The sequence below is a fragment of the Anneissia japonica genome, unplaced genomic scaffold (genome assembly GCF_011630105.1).
Source record: "Anneissia japonica isolate Jap-2015-1 unplaced genomic scaffold, ASM1163010v1 scaffold287834_len5846547_cov211, whole genome shotgun sequence".
Lineage (NCBI taxonomy): Eukaryota > Metazoa > Echinodermata > Crinoidea > Comatulida > Comatulidae > Anneissia > Anneissia japonica.
In genome coordinates this window covers 2,226,387-2,250,963 of record NW_022704992.1, presented here as the reverse complement: position 1 = coordinate 2,250,963, position 24,577 = coordinate 2,226,387, and the positions used below count along the sequence as shown (strand labels likewise).

Here is a 24,577-nt window from a genome sequence, read left to right as displayed (position 1 = left end):
GTGAAGAAAATATTGTATGAACTTGCTTTAATAATGGATCTTTCTGGAGTGTTAATCTAAACTTACTAATCAGAATAGGACCAGAGATACGCGACGCGTATGTCACAATACGTGTTTACGTGCGCTTTTTCGCTGTCGTTTTATTAGACCTTAGCAACAACAATAACCAAAGGTCGGGGCTTAGCTGAAAGTTACATTGAATGATGTACGGTATATTCTAATAATGACTGTATGTGCACACAATTATTTTTGTACAGTAGTTCTCATACAACGACCGTGCGTTGTGCAGTTCGAGGTGTTCCAGTTATGTAGGCCCATGAATATATGGGAGATCTACTCGATGTAGCTGCTACATTCCTGAACAAATAACTTTATTAACGTGGTTCTGCGTATGTTTATATTAACGTCAGACTCCGGAGGAAAAACTTTTTTTGTATGTATTATTCAAATTCCCCTCCCCCAGTTTTTAAATATTCAAAAATCTGTAACTCATTCACCGTTCCCCAGTTTTTCGTCAAACAACTTTTTTCTGTCTTAGGAAAATCAGTTCTATAACATATCAGCATTTTTTTTAATAATAAAGAGAAGGATGAGTGCTGGCTCCACATTTTATGACGTCAAACGAGTCACTGTATTTCTATCAGAACTCCACATGACACCTGGACAGACATGACACCTGTATAACGTGTAGGCCAGTGCCACAGCCACGCAAACCGATGCGGCACCGTTCAGGTCTCGACCTAAACAACTTGCATCTATATTTTGACATAACAAGGTCAAAACAAATTGTATCTGCTCAAAACTTACTATCCTGGATGTGTTATCGAAGTATTCTTTCCAATGCTGACTGATATAATTGACGCAGATTTGACGACGTCAGAACCACATTGAAGGCAATGACCATCTAGAACTGACCGATAATATAGACCAACAGATAGCACTTAGGGCGCCGCGTTGCCTAATATAAAACCTGGGATAAAATGTCCCAGGGAGATGTCCAAAAGGAGGGGGTGGGGGCCGAAAGTTGGGCCGATCGAGACAACACAGTCCTAGGGGGTCCGGGGCATGCCCCCGCGAAATTTTTGTTCTAGACGCCCGAAAATAATATATGAGGCGTTCTGAGCTATCATTTTTTCTTTTTCTGTCTTTTTTCATTTTTTTTTCTCCCAAAAAAAGGCGGGGTGCGGCCCCCCGCTAAATCCGCCCCTGAAAATAATGCTTTTCCTACTGTAATGATTTTGCAGTTCATGAATGACACTCTAAAATTGACTAAAGAAGCAAATTTCAAATGTGTAAATTGTCAGTGCTTCCGGAGTCTTCCCCCAGATACCTCCTTCGAGCGATTCTGTACTGGCCCCTGTTCCCGCCCATTTATGCTCCCATGAGTGTATATATCCCCCTCCAGTAGGACAAACCATGGATTATTTACTTTCGATCTTTGGGTTTATCTAAATGATCATCGATAAACTCAACGAGTAAAAAATCTCATCGAACTTAAGAAATTGTAATTACTGAGAAATATGGAATTACTAAGTTGATCATGATCCATATATAATATACAGTAAATTCAAATTCATTTTTCCCAGCTGACGATTGATCAAAATCGGTTAAATTCCGACAGATACTCTGATTCAAATTGACAAAGCCTACTGTGCATGACTAATTTCAAAACCTGCAGTAAGTCTCCGCCTTACCAGTACTTACATGCCTGCTTCCATCAATTGAAATGTCAACATGATATTTTTTGCACCAGGCAGACAAATCTTTCAAATCTAAACTACTACAAATCCCCCCACAAGTTACGACACGGGCTAGGCCTATTCCTTTATGCGAAAGAAACGAACTCACTCACAAAAATATCCAGTATGTACTTATTGATCATTGGTTTCGTTTGCCATTATCAATATGCATATGCTGGTATTATCGGTTGTTTGGTTGTTTGCATAAGTACCATCAATGCGAATTTGATTGAATAATTTGTACTTCTTGTTAAATTATGTGGTTTGTCTTTTTTTTTTTTTTTTTATCACTGAAACATTCACTGCAAGCCTGGATATGGGTATTGCTATGTCATGCGGTCTTTACAAAGAGGAATGCAGTCGTCATTTTAACTAGACACGTCGTATAACAACTCAAATCTTGGCATGGGAAAATACATGCTAGGCCTATTTCGATTTGTCTTTATCTTCTTTAGCATGATCAGTTAGGCCTACACCCGAAAGGAACGAACGGGGAGGTTATTGTTTTGTGCGTGTACGGAGTAGGCTAGGACTAACAATAATGAATAACAAAGCCGCGTTTGACAGTGCACATAGTGAACGATCCGCATCAGGATTATGTAACACGGCTATATATTCCTATTCTGTTGACAGCTAAAAGTTTCATATAGTATATATTGATATTATTAGTAGAATGTAGAATATGCGGACATCCTGATGGTGTGGCGTTAAAAGCTAAACGCCACAACATTGTGGATTTTGGGAAATTTGATTTGATTTTTAGAATACTGACATAGCAGACAGGAATGCATTTACTGTAGAACTGTGAAAATAATTCCCAGGGTACCGTAATGTCAATCATTTTGGAATTTTGGAAAACCTTATTAATAACAATGAATCCGGGTCTGATCAGAAGCATTAGTATTGACGTACATATGAAAAATAAAGGTCAATGTAATAAACGATATTTAAAGCATTACATTTGAATGAGAAAAACAAAACAAAGAAAGTACCTCATTACATATTATGATAATACTGTAAAAGCAGTCTCAGAGGAAACCATGGTTGAATTCGAAATTGATAAGCGAAAGCTAAAATGTAAACTTACCCATATATATATGTATGTATGTATATATATATATATATATATATAATATAAATCATCAAAGGTACATATACAGTGTTAACGGCTAACTTCCTTCAATATTATATATATATATACACGGAGAATAATTGGTCTAGACTGATATTCTGAACAATATTGGATTTTCACGATGTTTTCACAATCTATTGGAGATATAAACAACGCCTTTCTGAACTTCTAGCGGCATTTCCTACCATCATTACCAAGTTTGGATGAACTTAAAAGTATTTTCCGTCAGCAAATAAGTTGCGAATTCATTTGTGCATTCACTTAAAATCTTTGAGTCGATCTCAACATTTCCACTTTTCTTTTGTAGATCATTAATAACTTGTCATTGAATTGGAGGTGAGAATCTATTTTAAACTTGTCTGGGACCTTGGAGATGTTTCAAAATCAGTCGGGGGTCGGCTGACTCCTGTCGGGAATTATAGTTATGGTAATGTATCTTAATATGCCAATTTGAATATGCCCGTTTTAGTTATATCAGATATTATATAACGTAGCTTTTCAAGGTTGTTGCTTCACATTATTATCCCTGATGGAATATTCCATAATGTTGCAGCTTAGTCAGCGCGTTGGCATTCAAACTTACCAGCCACCCACTTATCACTCAGAAGAGAGACATGGGTAAGGTCCGTGCCTAAAGAACAGTGTTCAGCTTGTGGTCAGTGGCGTAATGACGAGTCACGGGCCAGAGAGACGTGGGTATGGTGTTAAGATTGTGGCGAACCAAGGGGAGCGTCTGAAAAAAACACAAGGCTACTGTCACTACGAGATGTACGGTACGGTAATAATTAGGATATGAAATCAGTAGACAAGAAATGTAATTCTATTCCAATCCATCCATACATACAATAACATCCAGTTATAATTATATAGCAACAGCTCGACAATTTATTTTCCTCTTTCTATTATTGCATGGTTTTGAACAGGATCAAACCTGGGTTTCTGTTACATTCTTTTATTGTTTTGAATAAAGAATGACTCCATGATGCATAATTCAACATAAGATGACTAAGTTCATCTCATCAGGATTCTTGCTGAGACTACAGATATTAAGATGAAACCATCTTTGAATCATTTTACGATGATATACTGGAAACGTTTTAATAAAATTAGTATTTAAAGATTTATGAATTATACATGGTAAAATCAAAGAAAAACTATACAGTTAACATTCAATAAAACTAAAAACATCTATATTTTAATCTGTATTTTATAGTAAGAAAATTGATTCAAAATGTACTACGCTAATGATATAATGATGATCAAAGTATTCAGAAATGTTGGGACGGCAACATTTTAGAACAAGATTCACTCGATCATGTGTTGGTGAACGATATCACAAACAATGTTTCATTATATGTAGCGGCCTCACAGTTGGTCAGGTTTCTCACGATCACATCATTTGGCCTTAGATCATAACACAGGTTAAATCATTAAATAGTTTAATCGAATATTCAGTTTTGAAGGGGATCTTCTATTCGATTTAGATATTTTTCCAGCAAGGTTAAGAGGAAAGAAAACAGGAAACATTTTCTTCACGGATTTCCTCTTCTGACTTTTGATAAAGCTCTGGACATCCCACCTATTTCTTAGTCGTACAGCTAATAATCTGGAAAAGGTGCAGCAGTATGCCTATTTATTCTTGTAGAGAGTCGCATACAAAAGAAATAAAACAATTATCGTCTAGTTCTTTTCCCGTGTAGTCTGTCTGTTACTACTGTATACGCTTCCTGTGAGTGTAAAGGCCAACTCAGACAGTGTCGGCCGACGCAGCCCGACCCGATTTATCGTCGGGGATAGTCTTAAGCCGTCGTGAGAAATATTAAACATGTTTAATATTCTACTACGCGACTGCCCCCGACGCATGCACACCATCGCGTCTGCGTTAAACTCACACAGACCCGACGCGACAACAAATCGCGTCGGGCTGTGTCGTACGACGCCGCTGAGTTGGCCTTTAGACAACACGAAACCGTCTGCTGGTTGTCGGTGGCAGTCTGAACAGATCGTCATTAAAAACACGACCGTTGCGCATGTCGTGGCATTGCGTTCTCCCATAGAATCGTGTCGGCCGACGACCGTCGGGCCTAATGAGTGCCCGGCTTAGAGCCGTTGACGTAACCAGGGGCGCAGCCAGAGGGAGTCACGGAGGTCCTGACCCCCGGCCCCTGCAGATTAAAAAAAAAATGAAAACCGAGAAAAAAAGATAATATGTTCGTTAACTGCTAGGGATTTTAAATCGGCAAGTTACTTAAGTAAACATACGGTACCGTCAGCAGTTTTAATAATGAATTTTGTTTTGTATGTTTTTTTTTTAAATTATTACTGTAAAAATATTTTGGTTTACAGGCCTGATGGTGAGGATGCATCCCCACGCCCCCCCCCCTCCCAACCACAAACTTCAAAAGGTCAATTTTTTTAAATTAGATGTTTCACTCAAATCGTGTACAATCACGAAATGGTTTCATTCTACACTTGTTTATGTTGTGGATACAATAGAAGATTTTGTTTTAATGCTTTGTATATACCGGAATTCGTCACGAATGATTTACCCCCAATAAAGTTTTAACCACAAATCTATAACAAAGAAAATGATTTGTCCAGGGTGGGGGACCGACCAATTAACCAACCATGGACGGATCGACCGACAAAGCTAATAAAGATGTTTATAGCACGCATCTTATTCATGAAGTATTCATTATTCAGTCTTAAAACGTTAAAACCGCAATTCTTATTTATTATTCTTCCCCTGGACCCCACCACGGGGCCTTTGAAACTCATTAGCCCCAGCCTACATCTGCTTATACCAATTGAAAGCACGCTTCTATTCAGTATTCAATTGTTTAGCACCATAAACGTAAATTTTTCCGGGGCCTTCGGGCCGCTGCAACCCCGACTGTAGGCCCTTGGCGGCCTCTGGCTAAGACAGTTGCTCATGCCATTTCAAGAACTCTTTGTTATTAATTACGGTTGTTACATATTTTTGGACACAAATTGTATGTGTTTTCTATTAAGTTAATAGTGGAGTTGAATAGCTCAGTGGTTAAGATGCTTGCCTTCTGATCCCAGGGTTCTGGGTTCAAATCCTGTAACAAATGGACATTCTCTCACGACTAAAATCAACTTCACTCCCTAAGCCTCATAAAGAGACATAATAATAAAACATCATTCCCATCCTATAAATGGCAAGTGTACATGCTGTTGGATGTGAAGGAAATTATTTAAAAAAAATTACCGACATCCGTCACGATTTATTTACACCAAAATATTTTTAAGTGAAAGATGATAAATACAGAAAGAATGATTCGTCGTGGGAGAACCGAACAACCGACTGACAAAGCTAGTGAAGCACGCATCATAATTATTCATTATCAGCCTGGTCTTTAAGACACAAAAACGCGATTATGTCTGTGGATTTCGGCCCCTGGCCGGGGTCTTTGGCGGCCAAATGGCCCAGCCTAGATTCGCAAAAAATGTTGCGCCGTACGGATTTATCAGAAATTACCATTAATCAGGATACACAGTCTGTACCGTGAGCAGTATTAGCCTATTGTGATATTCGGCTCCACTTAATATGTCGACTTGCATGCCTACATGATATATGAGTGTGACTTGAAATTCAGTAGGCCTACATGTATGCGTATCCAGACCCTATAGAAGGAAACCACTTCAAAATCGAGACATGCTGATTTGGAACGCGGGACACCTGATGGAAATGGGAACGCACTGTCTTGTAGCACGTAAAATGACGCAAAGTTTTTCCCGGGCCTTCGGCTCCCTGGCCCCCAGTCAAAGTTGCTCGCTTCACTGACCTCCCTTGCATTCCATCCTGGCTGCGCCCCTGGACGTCTTCATCTGGCATTCTGTCCCCCCAATTACATGGAACCATGCCACATTGAAAGCTCATCTATCCACGCTGTCTTGCGTCGTCCCCTTTTGTATTTTCTTGGCACTTTACCCTCAATAGCACAAAGACTACGTTTCCAGTGGTCATATTTGGCATTTTATCTCTTCCTTATTTCTGTTGTAGGCCATTTTCAATTTATCCGGTCATATTTCGGACGCATAGAACGCGTCTTCATGCGTTTTCCATAGCGTGGCCGGCCGACAACGTCGCGGCGCATCGGGCGCATTGAGTGCCCGGCTTTTTATAGTGCTAAAGTTCTGTCCCGGTTCAAATTTTATTTGACAAAAACTTGTGACCTGTCTAAATATGGTCATGATGACATCACATGACCATATAGGCACATCATGACTATAATTGATCATACAACAGTTTTTTGTCAAAAAAATATTTTGTTAATCTGGAGTTTAAATCATGTTTTCAGCTTTCAGAAGCCCAAAGATTTGACGCTGAGTCACATGCTTATTACTGACGTACGCTGCCTACCAGGACCTTGTATTTTCTTCTTGATTAGCCTAATTGATGAAATGCAATGTAATTCTATTCGACAGCATTTTATCAGAGTAGGACAATATTAAAATATTCAGTATGTAGTTCAACGTTATAATGAAAAATATGAAATTGATTACCGTTTTTAGGCGTCGATTTAGCGAGGCGATACATGCTGAAATGCTATGCCAAGCTCTGAATTCCGTGTAACTTATGCCAAGTATTGAAACTTTTGACCTCACCAAGACATTAATCGCGCATATTTCAAATTAACTTTGGACATTTTGGCTGACCCATGGGGACACGCAGCAATAGCGCATCACCAACAGACATGTAACATATACAAATAATATTGCCTTTTAACCCGCATACTTATCATGTGAAGGTTGTTTGAGGAGCTGAGCTATCAGACACAATTCAAACTTGACGTCTTAACATGGTGCTAACCGACCGGGGTATGCAGCTCTAGGCAAGAACATTACAGCCACACGTGGATTCCGCTGGACTCGCTTCTCAAGGACGAATCCATGATTTTTGCCGGCAATTGAGGACAACGGTATCCAAAGTTTCCCAGAAGTCGTGGGAGTCTCCTGGAAATCGGGAAAGCCTCCCGCACTCCCACAACAAGCAAGAATCTCCCGGAAAATAACCCATCTCACGCAAATTCATGAAATTTGCATGTTTTTACTACTTAAATATCAATTTTCTAACAATTGTCTAACGAAAGTCAGTGCCGACGGATAATAAGCAAATATAGAAAAATATAAAGCTCATTCAATAGATCTCCCTTATGGGATTTCTTACAACTTGGGACCCCTAGGAACATAGACCATATGTTACGAGAGGAAGGTTTTAGGTTATACTTCAGGGTTTTAGCCATTTCGATCTATTTTCTAAATGATTTTACACTTGCCTATAGTGTTTTGGCTGCTGCTGGGTGGAGTTGGGACGCGAGCGCACCTTTCGCCACTCATGATCAGCCACTGTGTATTCTGAATTTTCGACAAAAGAATCTGTCAATACATGGCTTATTCATTGCTTACGATGAACCAGCGCTTTTCAGTCACATAAAAACAAACCATACGACACTAATTTAATGTTTCTTTGATACAACCAAATACATGCCGTTCCAATTCTAAAAACAATATGACATGGCTAGGTGCATAAATGTAATTGTAACTGGAGTTGATTGGATCATGGATTACTGATCCAAAGCACATGTTGAAAATGGACTGCCTACAAATCCAAATGATTAAAGTATCAAGGAGGATTTTCTAAAATACTTGAACTAAATTGAACTTGTTGAAGTCAATACCGTCTGCCAATTCGTTTATGCAAGTCCTAATGTTACAAAATTGATGTAATTTATAGGGGGCGTCCTACCCTCGAACAGGCAAATATTCCTTGTGAATCTAGGTTAGAGTATGAAATGTTGGGTTAGATACGCATGCCCTAAGCTAAGATTTAGCCTACAGACATAGACTTTAAATCACTCAACGTCAATATGAAACTTGTCAATATTATAGGACAGTTATCTACCAACGAACTCTTTTTTTCCTTTATCGTGATTTTATACTCCTTAATCTCGGCGACATTCTTTTTTACATTAACCTTTTTAGAGATTTTTCTGAGTAAAATAGAACGGAAATCAAAGCCAGCTGTAACTGAGTAGCCAATAAGAAAAGAACAAAGACGAGGGGGTCAGGCTTTTTCGCAGCTTTTAATTTTGATCAAAAACCAGATGACAGGACAAAGGTAGTAGTGAGGAGAGTTTAGAATTGTTAAATTGTTTTCCAATTTGATTAAATTTATTTCAATCACACCTCAAGCTATGGTTAATAATGCAAGGCTGATTTAATTTTGTTGTTTTAATTTGGTTGTGATGTTTGACTGTGTAAGTTAGTTGTCTTGAATTTGTATGTGTCATCGTGCAAATCTCTGTAATCGATCAAGCATTAAAACTTCTGTTGTTCAACAAGTGCTTGTGTTTCTTATAATCCAGATCTTGCTACCGTTTTGGAAGCGCATGTCAGGTCAAAATACTTGAATTGTTTTTTTTTTTGTTTTTTGTTTTTTTTTTACAATAAAAAAAACTATCAATAATGAGAAAATACATTAAATAAATCAAATAAGGTGAACTAGAGCAGTCGGGTAATTTCATAAACGCATCTTTTTTCTGTTAGTGTGTGTAAGCTTTATTTATGTATAATTGTACGATGCATAGAAGATTGATATAATTCAGTGGTAACATGCAAAAACATATTCCTTTGAATTTGCTGATTATTTTTGGTTATCTCTGTTTGTTTATTTTACATATCTGTTTTTCATTATTAAATTATGCGTTTCTACATTTCCTTTTGTCTGTCTTATGTTCCAAATTTTGGCCTAAGCCTATATGGTAACCTTTTACAACAACTCTTTTGTCTCTGTAGATGACACGTTAATCATTAAACTATGTACAAGTTTAGAAAAAAATGTCTGTCAGAAAAATATTGTGTGTGGTCTATTTTCATTTTTTATCACCTGTTATCATTATGACATTCAACAGAATTAGTATAGGCTATAACGACGTCAGAATAATTCAAGAATTAAAAAAAAAGCGATATCACTGTAATTCTGAGGATTCATTCCTATAATGGACGGCCGTGATAATATCATGTGTGATATATTGTATCAATATAGCTGAACAATAAGCAACAATAATATAATAAAAAAAAACACAATACATTGAAATACTGATATATATTAGGCCTAATAATAATAATAAAAATAATAATAATGATAACGATAATGATGATAAGAATGTCAACATTAAAGGTTCTTCAATTTTGAGTTACAATCAGCAGTATTAAAGTAGTATAGGTAGTCGGGACCTACCTAAAAAATAACAATTTTGATGAAATCACAGTTAAAATTGTATTTTCTGTTAAGGAAACAAACAACATTATTTTCGCACTCCTAGTCACTAATCTTCCTTCAACATCTTAACTAGAATTTACATATTTATTAATGAGTCATTATTAAACCGGATATAGGATGTAAATTGCCATATTAAGTGAATATATGTCCGGTTCATACAGCTTTGAAGATGAGGAACTAATGAAAATCCAAGCATTACCCTATATCTTATATAGGCCTACGGCTTTTATTATTATGTAGATATATGCATATTGGCTCGTACAAAAAGTACCGTACGCATCGGCCTTTATAGGCAAGAGAATTACAAAAATAATGCAATACATTTTTTTTATAGACATAGGCCCTACATTTGATTTTTGTTGGCACTATATATTTGTTTTAACATGAAAGAGATTTATTTAATGTATCGTAATTGTAACTGCCATGTAGTACTAGTCTTTGTATTACCGGAATTTCCGAATTGTCTCAATCAAGCCAAAATAAATATACATAATATCTGGGATAATGATGACTATATTTGTCATACCTATTAAAAGGTTTCCACAGAAAAGATACATTTGCGATCAACTCAAATTTTCCAAAAAATATGTGTAAATTATGAAGAAATCTCAAACTTAACGTCTAACATCATGCATGCTATTTATAGGCCTACACGGAATGTACATTCGGCAGTGTCTTTGGACCTACATAAGATTAATTTGAGCTTTAGCATGTACTGACTGTATACAACCTACTAATGCTTTAATTATTTCATATTACGAGGGCATCGTTTAGGCCAACATATACTTTTTATTCAGTCAAGTAAGAAGAGTTTAATAATCAATTGGACTTGTTTAGGCCTATGGTAGTCCTACACTGCTAGAGTACATACGTTAGCTTGACGAATAAAATTATAATATTAGGCATAACATTGGGTCTCGATGGTCAAGGTGTCACAGGTTCGTTGCAGTTGCTTTCACTTTGTACCACTAATTATTTTTTAAAAAAAACCTCGAAGATCTAAACTGAGATTAATAAACCATACACAAAGTGATGAATCACTTGCGGTAGATAACAATGCACCTTCAAACCACCAACTGTCAAATTGTTTAAGGCTTTCACAATCAAGTTTCGTAAAAATTAGTTTTTAAGTTGTCATGAATTAAGAACAATCTACTACCGTTAAACTGGACATCTTTAAAATACCTTGGAAACTGGCTGAATGTATCTCCAAACCAATTCTACAAACCACTATCAATTTATTTCAGACTTTCGCAATCAAGGTTCCATGAAAATTAGTTTTAAGTTGTCATAATTTGCAAGCTTACGATAACGAATATGGTTACGTCATCAAATTTTGAGACAACCCTTTCCCCTACAGTAGCATATTTGTCACAAATTAAGCGATTGTATGAATCAAGGATCATATTCAGCTCGATCAGCATATTGCCAAGAATATTTTAGGCATGAATGACGATAATGATAATGACGTAATCGTATTCGTTATCGTTTTCGTAAGGTTGTGAAATCTCCCTATTAAGAACAATCTACTACTGTTAAAATCGGACATTTTAAAAGATACCGTGAAACTGCCTGAATGCGTGTATAACGAATAATACTGGGAAGCTCTTCGATGTGCGAGGGATAAACAATTATTTTAAGAAGATAATGCAATTGAAATTACACAGAAATATCAGACACAAGTTTGAACTTTCGTTCCATGCGTCGTGTTGAAGTTTAAAATCAAAAATATAAAACACATGTTTTGGCAGTGCTTCAGATTTCGATTTCAATTCTCTTCAATAAAGTTATAATTCCATAATTCATCTTTATTAATCGATTTGAACCGTCCGTAGACAAATAGGGGACTCGACTTTCGAGAACTAAGTTTTAAGTTGATTCGTTATATAAAGATATACTCTATAAAAACATTCAAAAACATACAATTAAAATAATATTGCTCATTTGAAAGTCGTTGACAAATTCCAATTTTCGAAATGATTGTTTTCGCTAAGGAAAATCCCTAAATTATCAGGATCTATGTAAAGAACAGAATGGGTATTATTTTGGCGTGTGTTAAAAATATTTCCTCATTTTAATTTTCATTCCAAAAGCTACCGGTAATAACTTACTTAAATATTCAGAGGAAGTCTATAGTTGCCATGCCTGGAAGGTAACAGAAAGGGAAGTGTCTAAAGCGATGATGATCTTTTGAAGAGAATGATAGTTATCGGTTTTTAAAGGGTCTGTCCATCAAATCATGACGACTGCTATGCTGGCATATCCTCAAATACGAAGTAGAAGAAAGTTTTGCAGACTGTTATGTCATTAGTAATAATTTCTCTACGAACTCACTGACTCTCAACAAATTAAGAATTGTGTTCACCAGCAACTTAACCCTTAAGAATAGAGGCCCGTATCACAGGGATAATGGTATCCTGTAAATTCGGCCCTGAGTCTGAATCCATAATCTACTAAGAGTCTTGAAAAGGGTGGGGTGGGGGGGGGGGCGCTGGGTGAGTGGCGTTGCACCTCCGGGAACTAGATTCTAGCTCATTGTTTAAAAAACTATAACGAACCAATACAGAAGATTATACGTTATGAAAGCTATTTGACGCTAGGTGGCGCCCCTATCTTATCTTTTAACAGTTGATGATGCTAAAATTTAGGCTGCATGTCGACATAAGTTTTTCTAATATTACACAAACATGGTATTCAAACTGAACACTATTAATAATTCCTTCCGACGTTAATACATAATGAATTCAAGAACAGTTAAATAAGGCAAAAGAAAAAAAAACAAAAAAAAACTAACTAGTGCTAACTTTTAATGTGTCCTTTAATGTCTTTCAACATTCTTGATACTACAGCCATCAAGCATAATTATTCGTTTTCTTTCAAATTTTAGAGCCTAAAGCACTAATCATTAATTAAATTTACTAATTAATAAAAATAATAATATGTCAGTCTTATAGAGCACTTCATGCATAAATCCTCTAAGCGCTTCACATTACTACCCCGGTCATTGGATCAAACACTTATGAAACACATCCGTAGCTCCCTGGGGAGAATTCCATAATTTTGCATAATAATTATAAACAATAATAATATAGCAATAATAAAACAAATTTTAATGTATGCAGATTGTGAATTCCGAAGTTTTGGTGCTGCAGAAGAATATGTTATGCCAACAGTCCTGTAGGCTTTGGAGGGAACGGAAAGTGAAAACTTATCGTTTGAGCTGAGTGTCCTGGAAATGTATGCACTTTGCTTAAGATGAAATGCTTTAAAAGTGATGAGTAAGATCGTGGAACTAACATGTCAGAAAACCATAGAATTGAGTAAGACACAATACTTTAAAAAACTCAAATAATATTTATTCATACATATTTTCAATATTTGTTTAATATGTTTTCGAAATACAGCAAGTCAATTAATTTATACAGTATTTCATTTTATATTTCTAATATTGCTTTCACTGACTTGTCATTAAATACAGTATACATATGTTATCTTTGAAGAGAAACAACCTTACTCAGCTTTCCTTGAGAATCAACTTATATACTTTACACATACCAGAAGTGACATAGTTTGGAAGTCTTTGAGTGAGATTCTTAACTGGATAAACCTACTAATAATCCCAGTTCATTTTAGAACACCCCCATCCCCTCAGCATGCCCAAAGAACGTCGACAAAGGAATGAGAATGTTCTATGGGTAGGAACTGTGGTTTGCTGAGATGGACGAACAGTTCTATTTTTGTCATGGTGGTGTTCTTAAAGGTAGAGTCGCAATTAGTCAGTTTATCCAGTAAGTTTTCACACAATAGCCAAATGATTCTTACTGCTACCTTCGTCCTGTTCCCTCGTTCTTCATTTTGAATTGTTCTAATCTTTCTGTTTCTGGCAACATTGAGTTAAGCATGTTCATTGTTGGTATAAGCTGATCAACAGCCATCTGGATACGTTTCACTGTTGATGACATTTCATTTATCTTCTGAATATGTTCTGCATATTTTGCAAATTTCTTTTGCCGTTCAGATAATGTATTTGTTATTGCACTGATTTCTGAATCAATCTGAAAAACAAAAAATTATTCATTCATCCTTTTAAAGATAATGGCTGAACAAAACAGAGACAACATTTCAAATGTTACAACATAAGGCCATATTAATTTAATGTTCATCTCAAAGCTCATTTGCGCATTTGTAAATTCATGCATGTTGTTATCACCTAAAAAGGTAGAAAAATCTTTTTTCAAAAGAAATTCGTTTTCTTACAGTAGCCTAATTTGTGTTAACACACTATAATTCGTAAGTGAAGAGCACCCTCTAACAGGAATTTTAAAAGCCAGTATTGTTTACATCTATAATTATTTTTTTTGTTTTCAGCTTTAAAACGCAACACAACAGTGATTGATTGATTTATTGAATGATCAAAATAGATATTAAACAAGTGTCCATGGATGCAGTGTTTGAGCAAAATCCACAATCTAGGTATGTAAAATAGTAAAGACTTCTGATGAAAAACGTACTGTACTTGTGTAGGGACCTACAGTGAGATCAGGCTGGCTAGGCCCCTCAGTTTAGACTATCTGCTTTGGCCAAGATCGAGTTTAGGTCTAGATAGGAGGGATTTTTTCCCTTCAATGAAGATATTGGCTCCTTTCCATGCAAAGATAGTTATGTTGTGCATAATCAAAAGGTGAAAATATTACAAAGCACAATGAAGCAAAACAATACAAATCAATTAGTAGAGCTGAATATTGCATCCTTCCAGCAAATGCTAACCCTGGAGTATATGTTTGTTTGTAAGATTGATTTTAAATGATGTCTGACAACATAGAAAATAAAGATGACATGACTGAAATGTAGTTTGCATCAGAGTTGTTCCATGGTGTTCATGTTCAATTCAAACATAAAAATAATGTTATTAAAACATATTAAAAAACAAAACTTGAAAAAAAAACCCTGCATTCCATATTTGATTTTTGCAAACAGGAGAGCTTTGAGACAATTAAATTAATATGGCCTAAAGGCAACATGTACACTGTATACTGACCTCTTTCACTCGTTGTGTCAGAGAATTCTGGTCAAAGGTCACAGCTTCTGAACATGATTTGAGATGTTCTTGATATCGTACCGAAAGAGCATAAAGTTTACTTGAAAAAATAAAAGCATATTCCTACTAAAACATCAAATTAAACTATAAATAGATCTGCAACACCATAAAAAATTCACTCATTTTACAGAATGATAGTCTATAATTAGATCATTTGATCTTTTTTTTTAAGCTGTATTGTAATCCAGCCATAAATGACTCATCACTTTTGAAATAAATTATGTCATGCTCTATACTCATTATGAGGCTTAAGTTCTGTCTAGATTATCAAATTTTCTTTGACAACAAACTCCTGTACACTCATATTTAGCCATGATGTGCCTATATATGGTCATGATGTGATGTCATCATGACCATATTTAGGCATGTCACAAGTTTTTGACAAATAAAATTTGATAACATGAACAGGGCTTAAAGATAGGAATAAATTATTAGAAAGTATCTGTCAGACTTAAGAGGACAATCTTTAATTAGACGGGGAAAAAATAAAAAAATAAAGAAACAGTTAAAAGCATCTTAAACACTGAAAAAATATCTACCAAAGCCAGAAATAATATACCTGTATTTTACACACTGAATAATCTTTTTAGAAATTTAAAAAAAAGTTTTAAAAATTATTAAAATATAAAGCTAAAATGTTACCTTGAATCTAGTTTATCCAACACATTTGGATCTTCCATACTCGGGACATTTAGGGTTCCTCTCATAATTGGCAGGAAAGTTGGTATATCATGCATCTTTTGCAGTTCAACATTTAAACCAGAATCTAATTTGGGAGAGGATCCCTCTGCAACTACAACTATATCATTAGCTTTCTTAGAAGTCACATCTTGTGACTTAACAGTCACCTGTTGATTTCTTTGATGAAACTCCCTGGAATCTGAAAAAAAAAAAAAATAATAAGACATTCATATGTATTTCAGATACAGATTTATACCGTAATGAAAATGGAAACATTACAAAAAAAATGATATTTAGTCAAAATGAAATTGTGTCTGGAGAAGCCAAATATGCCCAAAGAGACAAACAAATTTGATATTCCTAAATATGGTCATGATAAAATTACATCATGACCCATAAACCTTCAATTTCATTATCTATGTTTTCATTTAATTCTTATGTGTACATTTTTGAATGGAAGTAAATGACAGTTAGATGGTAATGATTAGCATTATAATTTAAGGTTTTTGTGAATTTGTACAGCTGTGACTTGGTGGTTAAGATGCCAGAGGGGAACCTGTTTTTCAAACAGTAGTGGGGGGCACAATATGTTCAGAATGGATAAGTTAGTGCGCTTATTTCAATAATGCATTAAAATTTTAAAATTTTGTGGGAAACCCCACCCCCCACCCCATTGGATTCGCATCTGGATGCTTGTTTCAAATCCAGGAGTCCTGTGTTCAAATCCTATGAGTCACTTACCTCTCTGTGACTTTTGCCTTTCAACAGAATATGATGTATATGGAACATCTTCTGAAGCAAGTGGGGGAAGGTTGTAGAGTGGTTGACTCTGCTGCGCACCCATATTTCTATTTATCCCTACAACAAGGAAGGAAAGTATTAATTTACGTCAATAAGAAAGAAAAAAGAATTTGAGCCAAGTAGTACAAAAACAGAAAGTGAATAATGGTTTTTTAATATCAATATCATGAAGTCAAAAGCCAGGCACTCACAATTGTTGGCAGACATGATTCTATGGAGATTGCAACGGCACAACAGATAGTTTTTATTGATGATCCGACTGCTACCTGCAAATAGCAGACGGAGTCGCGTCATCTAAGGGAGCAGATTTAGATTCATCGGCGGACCGTCATTTAATGCAGTGAATGCCCGGATTTAGGGTCATTTGTAGACAGCATACATGACTTTGTGTGACTCTTGCAAATATTGCATTAATGGATTTAATGGCTTAAAAAGAATAATAAATTTAAGTAATAATGATGTGATTTTCCTGAATGATGAGTTTTTAATTTTTTAATTTAATTTATAATTTGAGTTTTGTATTGTAATTTAAGTGAGCATCACAAGAAATTCCAATGTTATTTAACAAATGGCAATTAAATCAATTATGATGCCTGACAGTGTAGGCACTTATGAAAATAAGATTATCAGTAAATTCATTGGCCCAAAAGTATTTAAAAACAGCAATATTGTATATTAGTATGTATTGTCATGGAGGAATACCTCCATGGTATTATAATGCATTTATCGACAGAACATGTTGTGTGATTTCACCAAAAAGAACCGCCCAATATCTATGCACCAAATTGAAAGGTACAGTAATGTACCATGCCATATTAAGCTGATTTTGAAGTGCTTAAAAAGAAATTAATGCTTTAAAAATAATATGTACTCTAATAAATGAAAATTCTGACGATTTATATGGCTTGTGTGACCTTTTTGCCAATCGCAAAAAAAAAAAAAAAAGTTAGACAACCACAGTACTAACTGTCAGTTCTGTTAAACTAGGCTAGCTAGACTGCTGGCCTTCCTGGGGCAAGACCTAGGCGTGGGTAAGTAGTTAGTAGGTCTAGGGGGTATTCGGCCTAGGCTAGGCTACTGTATCCGCGCCAATAAAGGCCTAGCCTAGGCCTACCTACCTTTCTTGGCCTAGCTTGGCAGGCTAGGACTAGGCCTACTACTATATTATTACTACCCTAGGCTCGGCTAGGCCTCCATTGTCTTACTTAGTCTTAGATGGCCTAAAAATCATTAGTATATCCTCCATTCGATTACCTACCCTCAATAAAACTGTATAAAATGTGGACTATCACCAAAGCATTGATTTAATCGACAAAAGTGCCTAAAATTACTTTCAAACTAGGCTAGACCTATTAGCTACAGAGCAACAACTCTGAGACGACAGTTAGGCCTAGTTTTGTTTTTCTTTGCTGAGAATTCCCCTTCGACCCCATGCTCTCGATGATCGGAAGCCAATGTTTGTGTGCTGCCCTCTAGAGTCTCAGAAGCAACAACAACAACTACCGCCGACGACCACGGGGAAATTCCCACCTTGACCTCACCCCGCGAGCGAACTGATGGTAAGCCTAGGGGTATGCTAGGCCTAGACAGGATTGAGTGGTTCGTGTTGGTAAATACTGTAATTAGAGTAAGTTAAGTTATTCAGTAAAATAGCTAGCATTCAAGTGGGGTTGGATCAGTTGTGGCATAGGCCTGGGCCTACCCACCTGCATTTGATGTTCATACACGTCAATCAAGGCTCACGCATTCGAGGTCTCAAGCTTTCACGCTTAATTATGGACCAAAATGCAATATTTTATTGCCTGTAATAAAAAAAAAATATGTATAATTTCTAGCTCTCTTGCTAAATATTCATCATCTAATAGATAAAGTAGGATTTGTTTTATTATTATGCATTCTAACACAAATAAATGGTACACTACAGTAGAGGGCCGACTTGGCCTTAGATAGGCCTATAAATATAATATCTTTGATTGGTAACCAGCTGGCCATTGGGTGATTGCCGTGATTGTACTGCCTAGACCCCTAGCTAGGCCTAGCCTAGTTCTACCATCCATTATTATGGTCGATGCTTTTTTGTGAAATAACATGACGTTTTATTTACAAGCTAAACAATGTAATTCAGTACTGACATGCTGTTTGATTATGATTCATTATATAAATGATGTGATTAAATATTGAAAGTTCCTTTTCAGAAATAAGTTTATCCAAATATGTCAAATCCACGTCAACGTAAACAAAGACTTCAGGGTGGTGCCTTTGGCAGAGGGGCTGCAAGACCAGGAGCAAAACCAAGAGGACTTCCAGATCCAGAACCAGAGTCATTGGTAAATAATGAAAATGGATCCATCAGCAGGTTTGCAGGACAACAGATGGGGGTAGCTGGAGGCCAGAGTCTCACTTACGAAGATCCAAACATTGATAGAAGGGCACCTACAGAATACGAGCTAATCGAGTAAGATAAAAGAAAAAACATTCATCTTTGTGAATGTGAAAAAATTATTCATATTGAGAAGTCTATCATTGCACTTTTGTGTTTCATGATTATGAAAAAAAGAAACCATACTTTTCCCCACAGGTCTAAGATGCTTCAGGGTAAGCATTGCAATTATACAGTAGTTTATTTTCTAAAAAGTACCATAAATTATTATGTAAAACCATCTGTGAGAACTCTCATGTTTTGACATTGCATTCCTTAAAACTCTGCTGTAGTGTATAAACTATGTTTATTTTGTAGGGATAAAGGAACATATGTAATCAGTGAGAAACCTTCTGGGCCAGCCATGTGAGTTTCCTTTATTTCTAATTATTTTTAAGCTTAACCTTGTCTTTATTTAGCACAATGATACAGAATATCAAGATCAAATTACAGAAACAACACAGGTTCATACACACAAAAATGATGTGTAGTGAAATGGTAGTTCTCTGGGTGTTGATCCCCATTCTTATTTATTTAGTATAAAGAGGACCAACAGCATGGCATCCCATCCAAGGGTCGGAGGCACACCAATCCAATCAGCTCCGAGCCAATGTGCACTTTGCACCCCTAACCCAGACCGGAAAGACAGAAAGATTTTTATCTTCAGACGGTTTTAAATAATATTTAGGGCTGAAGAATTACAGACATAAAGCTCTTGTCACCGTATGATTCCAGCCTACATTAGAAGGGATATGTTGGTGGTCAGTTGAAGTTAACAATTCCATAAACAACAGCATATGCATCCATCCTTATTTTAAGTTTTTACACTCTAATTTTCTGATTCAATATGAATAAACAAATTTAAGAAAATTCAATGTGTGTGTTGACTCTTTCTGTTTCTATATATTCATTCTGATAGTTATTGTTTTCTCTAATATTCTCATAGTATTATGATGTAAAATGAATATTGTACATAGTAATTTGATAGATCATATTTGGACATTTTTTCCCCTTTAACTTCAGAATTGAATTGTATCCAGATTTTTTAAGTGAAGATGAAGCTCTAGGCATATTTAACTCTTTATGTAGCGCTTTGCCATGGTCACAAAAAATCAACAAAAAGGGTAAGTTGGATAACACTAGCCATTCACTGTATAGCAGGTGTGTTGTTGTTGCTGATGTATGTCGTGATGAACTTGATGGATTGTTTTTCATAACGATTACCAATGAAAATCAGCAGATCACATTGGCCATGAGGTCACACAGAGCACAGATGACCTGGGGCCGACGTACAGTAGTGTGCCTTGGGTCTTGGTGTACCAAACAGTTCACTACTCTGGCTTCGGGCTAATACCATCATTGTACATTACATTTTCTTATCTAGATGATTTCACATTTATGGAGCCCAGACTAACTGTCTGGTATGGTGATATCCGTTACAAGTATTCCGGAGTAACACAAGAAGCCACAAAATCGGTAGGTATATGAATAATTTGCATTTTTATTTTTAAAATTCTTCATTAGAAATAGGCAAAGGGGGTAGTCCTTGGTTCTGCATGAAATTTCCTCGTTTTTTTTTGTTTTTTTTAATGTATTTGGGTTTTCTCATCCTTAGTGGCATCCTGTACTAGAAGATTTACGTGAAAGAATAACAAAAAAAACTGGTTTGAAATTCAACTCCATGCTTGGGAACTTGTACAGAGATGGACATGATAGTGTAGCATGGCACAGTGATAACGAATATTCTCTTGGTACGAATCCTACAATTGCTTCGTTGTCATTTGGTGAAACTCGTGCTTTTCAACTACGGAAAAATCCTGAGGTACAACTTTGAAAATAATATGTATTTGTGTTAAAGATCCATTTTACTTGAATTCGGTATACTGTACTTTCAAGAAAACATTGATAGTAATGATAATGATGGGAGTGATGGTGGTGTGTAGTGATTTTATTTTATTTATTTATTTAAAAAATCTCAGATATGAAATACAAAAATATACAATAAGTATATACTGTAAAATCATATACCAATTAGAAAAGTTTGGAGAAGCACAACAAAGTAACATGTAAAATTAATATATAAACTTATTTCCATTGTGCTCAACCCCCCCCCCCCTAAAATAAATAATAAAAAACTAAAAAAAAAGAATAGCAAACAAAAACATGGTGGTTGTGGTTGGTGATGTTGAGATTATGGTGGTGGGTAGTGGTGATGATAATAATGATAGTGTTGATGAGTAACAGTAGTCGCTATTACTACCAATGTAGATGGACATATTGATAATTAATGTTCTTGAATATGATAATTATGATGTTGATTAATTATATGGTAATAATAGTATCATAATTGTTTTTATTACATCAAAAGTTTTTCTTAATCAGGTTAACAAAGATTATGATCATTGTTCTGGGAAAATTATGTTTATCAGGGTTCAAAAGTTGGGAGAAACTGCATCTGGGAGATTTTAATGAGCTTTCCAAACATTATGGTATTTAGCATAGGAACATTGACGCCTGCAAGGCTCTGGTTGTATTTTAGCTGTGCATGATAATATCCATGGGCAGATAACCTTGATAGACTATTAAACATTCATAGAATACATGGGACCCCTGGTGTATAATGACAACGATCGATGCAACTGAAAATTGAATAACCATAAAAACTCATTTTTCACGTCCTCTGCAGAATTTCGAAGACACTTACGAGTTTACAGATAAAAAGCAAATTAACCTGACCAACGGGTGTCTGTTGCTGATGAAGGGCGCTGTACAGGAAGATTGGCAGGTCTGTCTATCAATCATCATGAAACAAAAGACAGAAAGGTGTATTGTCCCCCTAAAAATGACAAAAATTCATAGAAAAAAATATTGAAATTGACTTGCCCTTTTTTTAAATAGACTAATTTCTATGTTCAAGTTGATAAATTTTGTGCTACTTCAAAATTAGCAAGTTAATTTCAAAAATAATTTTTTATGTTTTTGGGACAATACATCTTTAATATGAAATTACATTCTATATTCTTATGTCTCTTTTGTATAATTCACTTGATAAACCAACTTATACCATTCCTTTTTCAAGAAGGAAACCTTTTAAAGAAGAATTTGATCGTTGCAATGCATCACATAAACATAATATTTCGTTTTTTTCAGAATGCATTAAATTGGAAAATAGTATACTTGGGTTGTTTTTTCTTAATTGACAATGTTAAAATGTTAGTTGCGTTGCTAACCTTAAAGCAAATGTAGAAACTTGACAGGTATTTATTGACAACTGAATTAGATTTGTGGCTTAAATATTATTTTGATAGTTAAGTGCATTAAAACAAATGACAATTTTTGATGTCTTACCCAAGGAGACAAGTAGTAATGAGCTATAATTGAAGTGTTTGGTAATGGGTGTGAGTAGCGATGGTTTGAAAATAGCTGAGATTGAGAGTTAATGGTTAAAAAAAGCAAATGCCTATTGCAACGGCTCTCAATAAATCACTCTGAACAATATAATATAAGAAATAATATTAACATTTCAATTTGAAGTACTGTATATTGACTGAATCAGGATATCGTTCTGTTTCTTATAGTTACGTTAATCTGGTTTTGGTTTTTTTTGCAGCATCGAGTACCAAAGGAATACCATGACAGACGGATGAGGATTAATTTGACGTTCAGAACAATTTATTCTGAGTGATTTATTATCCACCACATAGCGTTGTACAAACCATGAAAATCTGGAATTAATGGCTTCAGTATTCTAAAAAAAATAATTAATATTGAGATAATAGTTATATATTATATATTTATTATATTTAAACATTATTAAATATACATAATACTTCGCATCACAAGGGCACACATCTCAAAGTAGGATACGCAGAAATTTGTTTTCAAAGTGTTAAAAAAAGTTCCAGTGAAACAAAAACTGTAAAATTATGAGATAAGGCACTGACAGCTTCAGTAATTTCAGAGAAATGTTTAACAAGACTACATGAATTTAGATGGAAGGTGCTAATAGAAGAGTTAATGTTTGCAAAATTTGCATTAAAACTGTCAATGAGTTCGTAATTGTATTGGACGTTGTCCACAATGACCTCGTCTTCATCTCATATTAGACTGTTTAATTTGATATCTGATGGGTCAAACATAAGGCTTACTTTAATCAAGTTTGTGATGAAGAAAGAAAAAAAATATTTTATGCACAAATTCACAATCATCAACAATACTGTTAAAAGGAGAAACCACATCTATACAGAAGCAAGTCAAGATGAACATTAATGAAAAAACAAAGAGTGTGAACAGATTGGACACCAATTTAATAAGTGAATGGATATTCCCAATAATTTAAGTATGATTCAATAACCTTTGATTGTTTAATATAATAATATCAATACGCCATCGGAATAATATAATTATGCCTATGGTTGACTTAAGAATTTGAATGAACCTTTTATTTTCCCAAGTGGACTGTGTTGACTAGAGAATGTAACATTTTGGAAGCCTCTCTTTTTTCGTATCTCGCATTGTAATTTTCATATGAAACACTGAAGTCCAAATAATATTGACTTGTTCTGAAGACAATCCAAAAAACATGTCAAATGCATGAATTTTGCAAAAAATCTCTTTCAAATGGAACTTTTAATGCTAAAATTAAGACAATTTGAGAAACATTTTTAAAGAATGAGAGTGCCATTTCTGAGCATGTACAGCAGTGGTGGTGCCAGTTGAGGGTCGGGGGGGCACAGAACCCCTGTTGGTAAACACTGTCGCCAAACAGCAACCTATTTTGTTTTGGTAAACTGCTCTAAAAATGGTTTTAGTTTAACTGTTCTAGGCATTTAGAAGTGCCTGTTCTTAAGATTGTTCCAAACACAAGGGGTGGGGGTGTGGCTGAGGTAAATTTGTTCTTTGGTGGGGAACTTGTACCTCATGTCGGACTCTCTTCGTCTGGGAATTTCTGGTGCCAGTGTAAAAAATTGTTTCATTCAAATTTTGGTTTTTCAGTTGTTGAATAGGATAACTACATTATTCTGTATTTAATTTACCTTAATATGAAGGTAGTTAGAGCCAGCAAAACTTGTGTTCCAATAAAATTACACCAGTAGAAAAAGATTTTACATTTAAATATTTAATATTGGTAATGACGAAGTTCAGTTATTCAATTAATTTCATTTACATCAATACAAAGTCATCTGCATTCATTTAACAATTCATTTCAAATTATTCATTCATCTACACAGCACTTCACCCCGAACATGGATAAATTACGATATTTTCATGCAGAGAATTTTACGTTTAAAATTTGCCAAGCTTGATTGCCTAATTTGATTTTGAAGGTCAAATCAATACTTAGGACCATTAAAAAATAGTTTTCTTGGACAGTTAATCTAGGCAGATGGGAAGATGA

General features: G+C 35.3%; 2 protein-coding genes across 5 annotated transcripts; one reads left to right on the top strand and one right to left on the bottom strand.

Annotated features, from left to right (window-relative positions):
• Positions 1-13,514: 13,514 nt before the first annotated feature.
• LOC117105049 (BLOC-1-related complex subunit 5-like) lies at positions 13,515-18,158 on the bottom strand. The gene is made up of 5 exons (XM_033246055.1): positions 18,019-18,158; positions 16,701-16,817; positions 15,921-16,158; positions 15,219-15,318; positions 13,515-14,235 (listed from the first exon to the last, which is right to left on the bottom strand). Exons 2-5 carry the CDS (start codon positions 16,801-16,803, stop codon positions 14,005-14,007), a joined length of 672 nt encoding a protein of 223 aa, XP_033101946.1. The 5' UTR covers positions 16,804-16,817; positions 18,019-18,158; the 3' UTR covers positions 13,515-14,004.
• Positions 18,159-18,206: 48 nt separating this feature from the next.
• Positions 18,207-24,282, top strand: LOC117105046 (alpha-ketoglutarate-dependent dioxygenase alkB homolog 3-like). Of its 4 annotated transcripts, none has more exons than XM_033246050.1 (8): positions 18,207-18,319; positions 18,956-19,215; positions 19,498-19,545; positions 20,203-20,303; positions 20,564-20,655; positions 20,795-21,001; positions 21,866-21,964; positions 22,790-24,282. In XM_033246050.1, the coding sequence occupies exons 2-8, from the start codon at positions 18,974-18,976 to the stop codon at positions 22,862-22,864; spliced, it is 864 nt and encodes a 287-aa protein (XP_033101941.1). In that variant the 5' UTR covers positions 18,207-18,319; positions 18,956-18,973; the 3' UTR covers positions 22,865-24,282. The 4 variants fall into 4 exon arrangements, with proteins under 4 accessions (XP_033101941.1, XP_033101940.1, XP_033101942.1 ...); XM_033246049.1 differs by having other exon boundaries at positions 18,247-18,387; XM_033246051.1 differs by having other exon boundaries at positions 18,252-18,369.
• Positions 24,283-24,577: the final 295 nt, after the last annotated feature.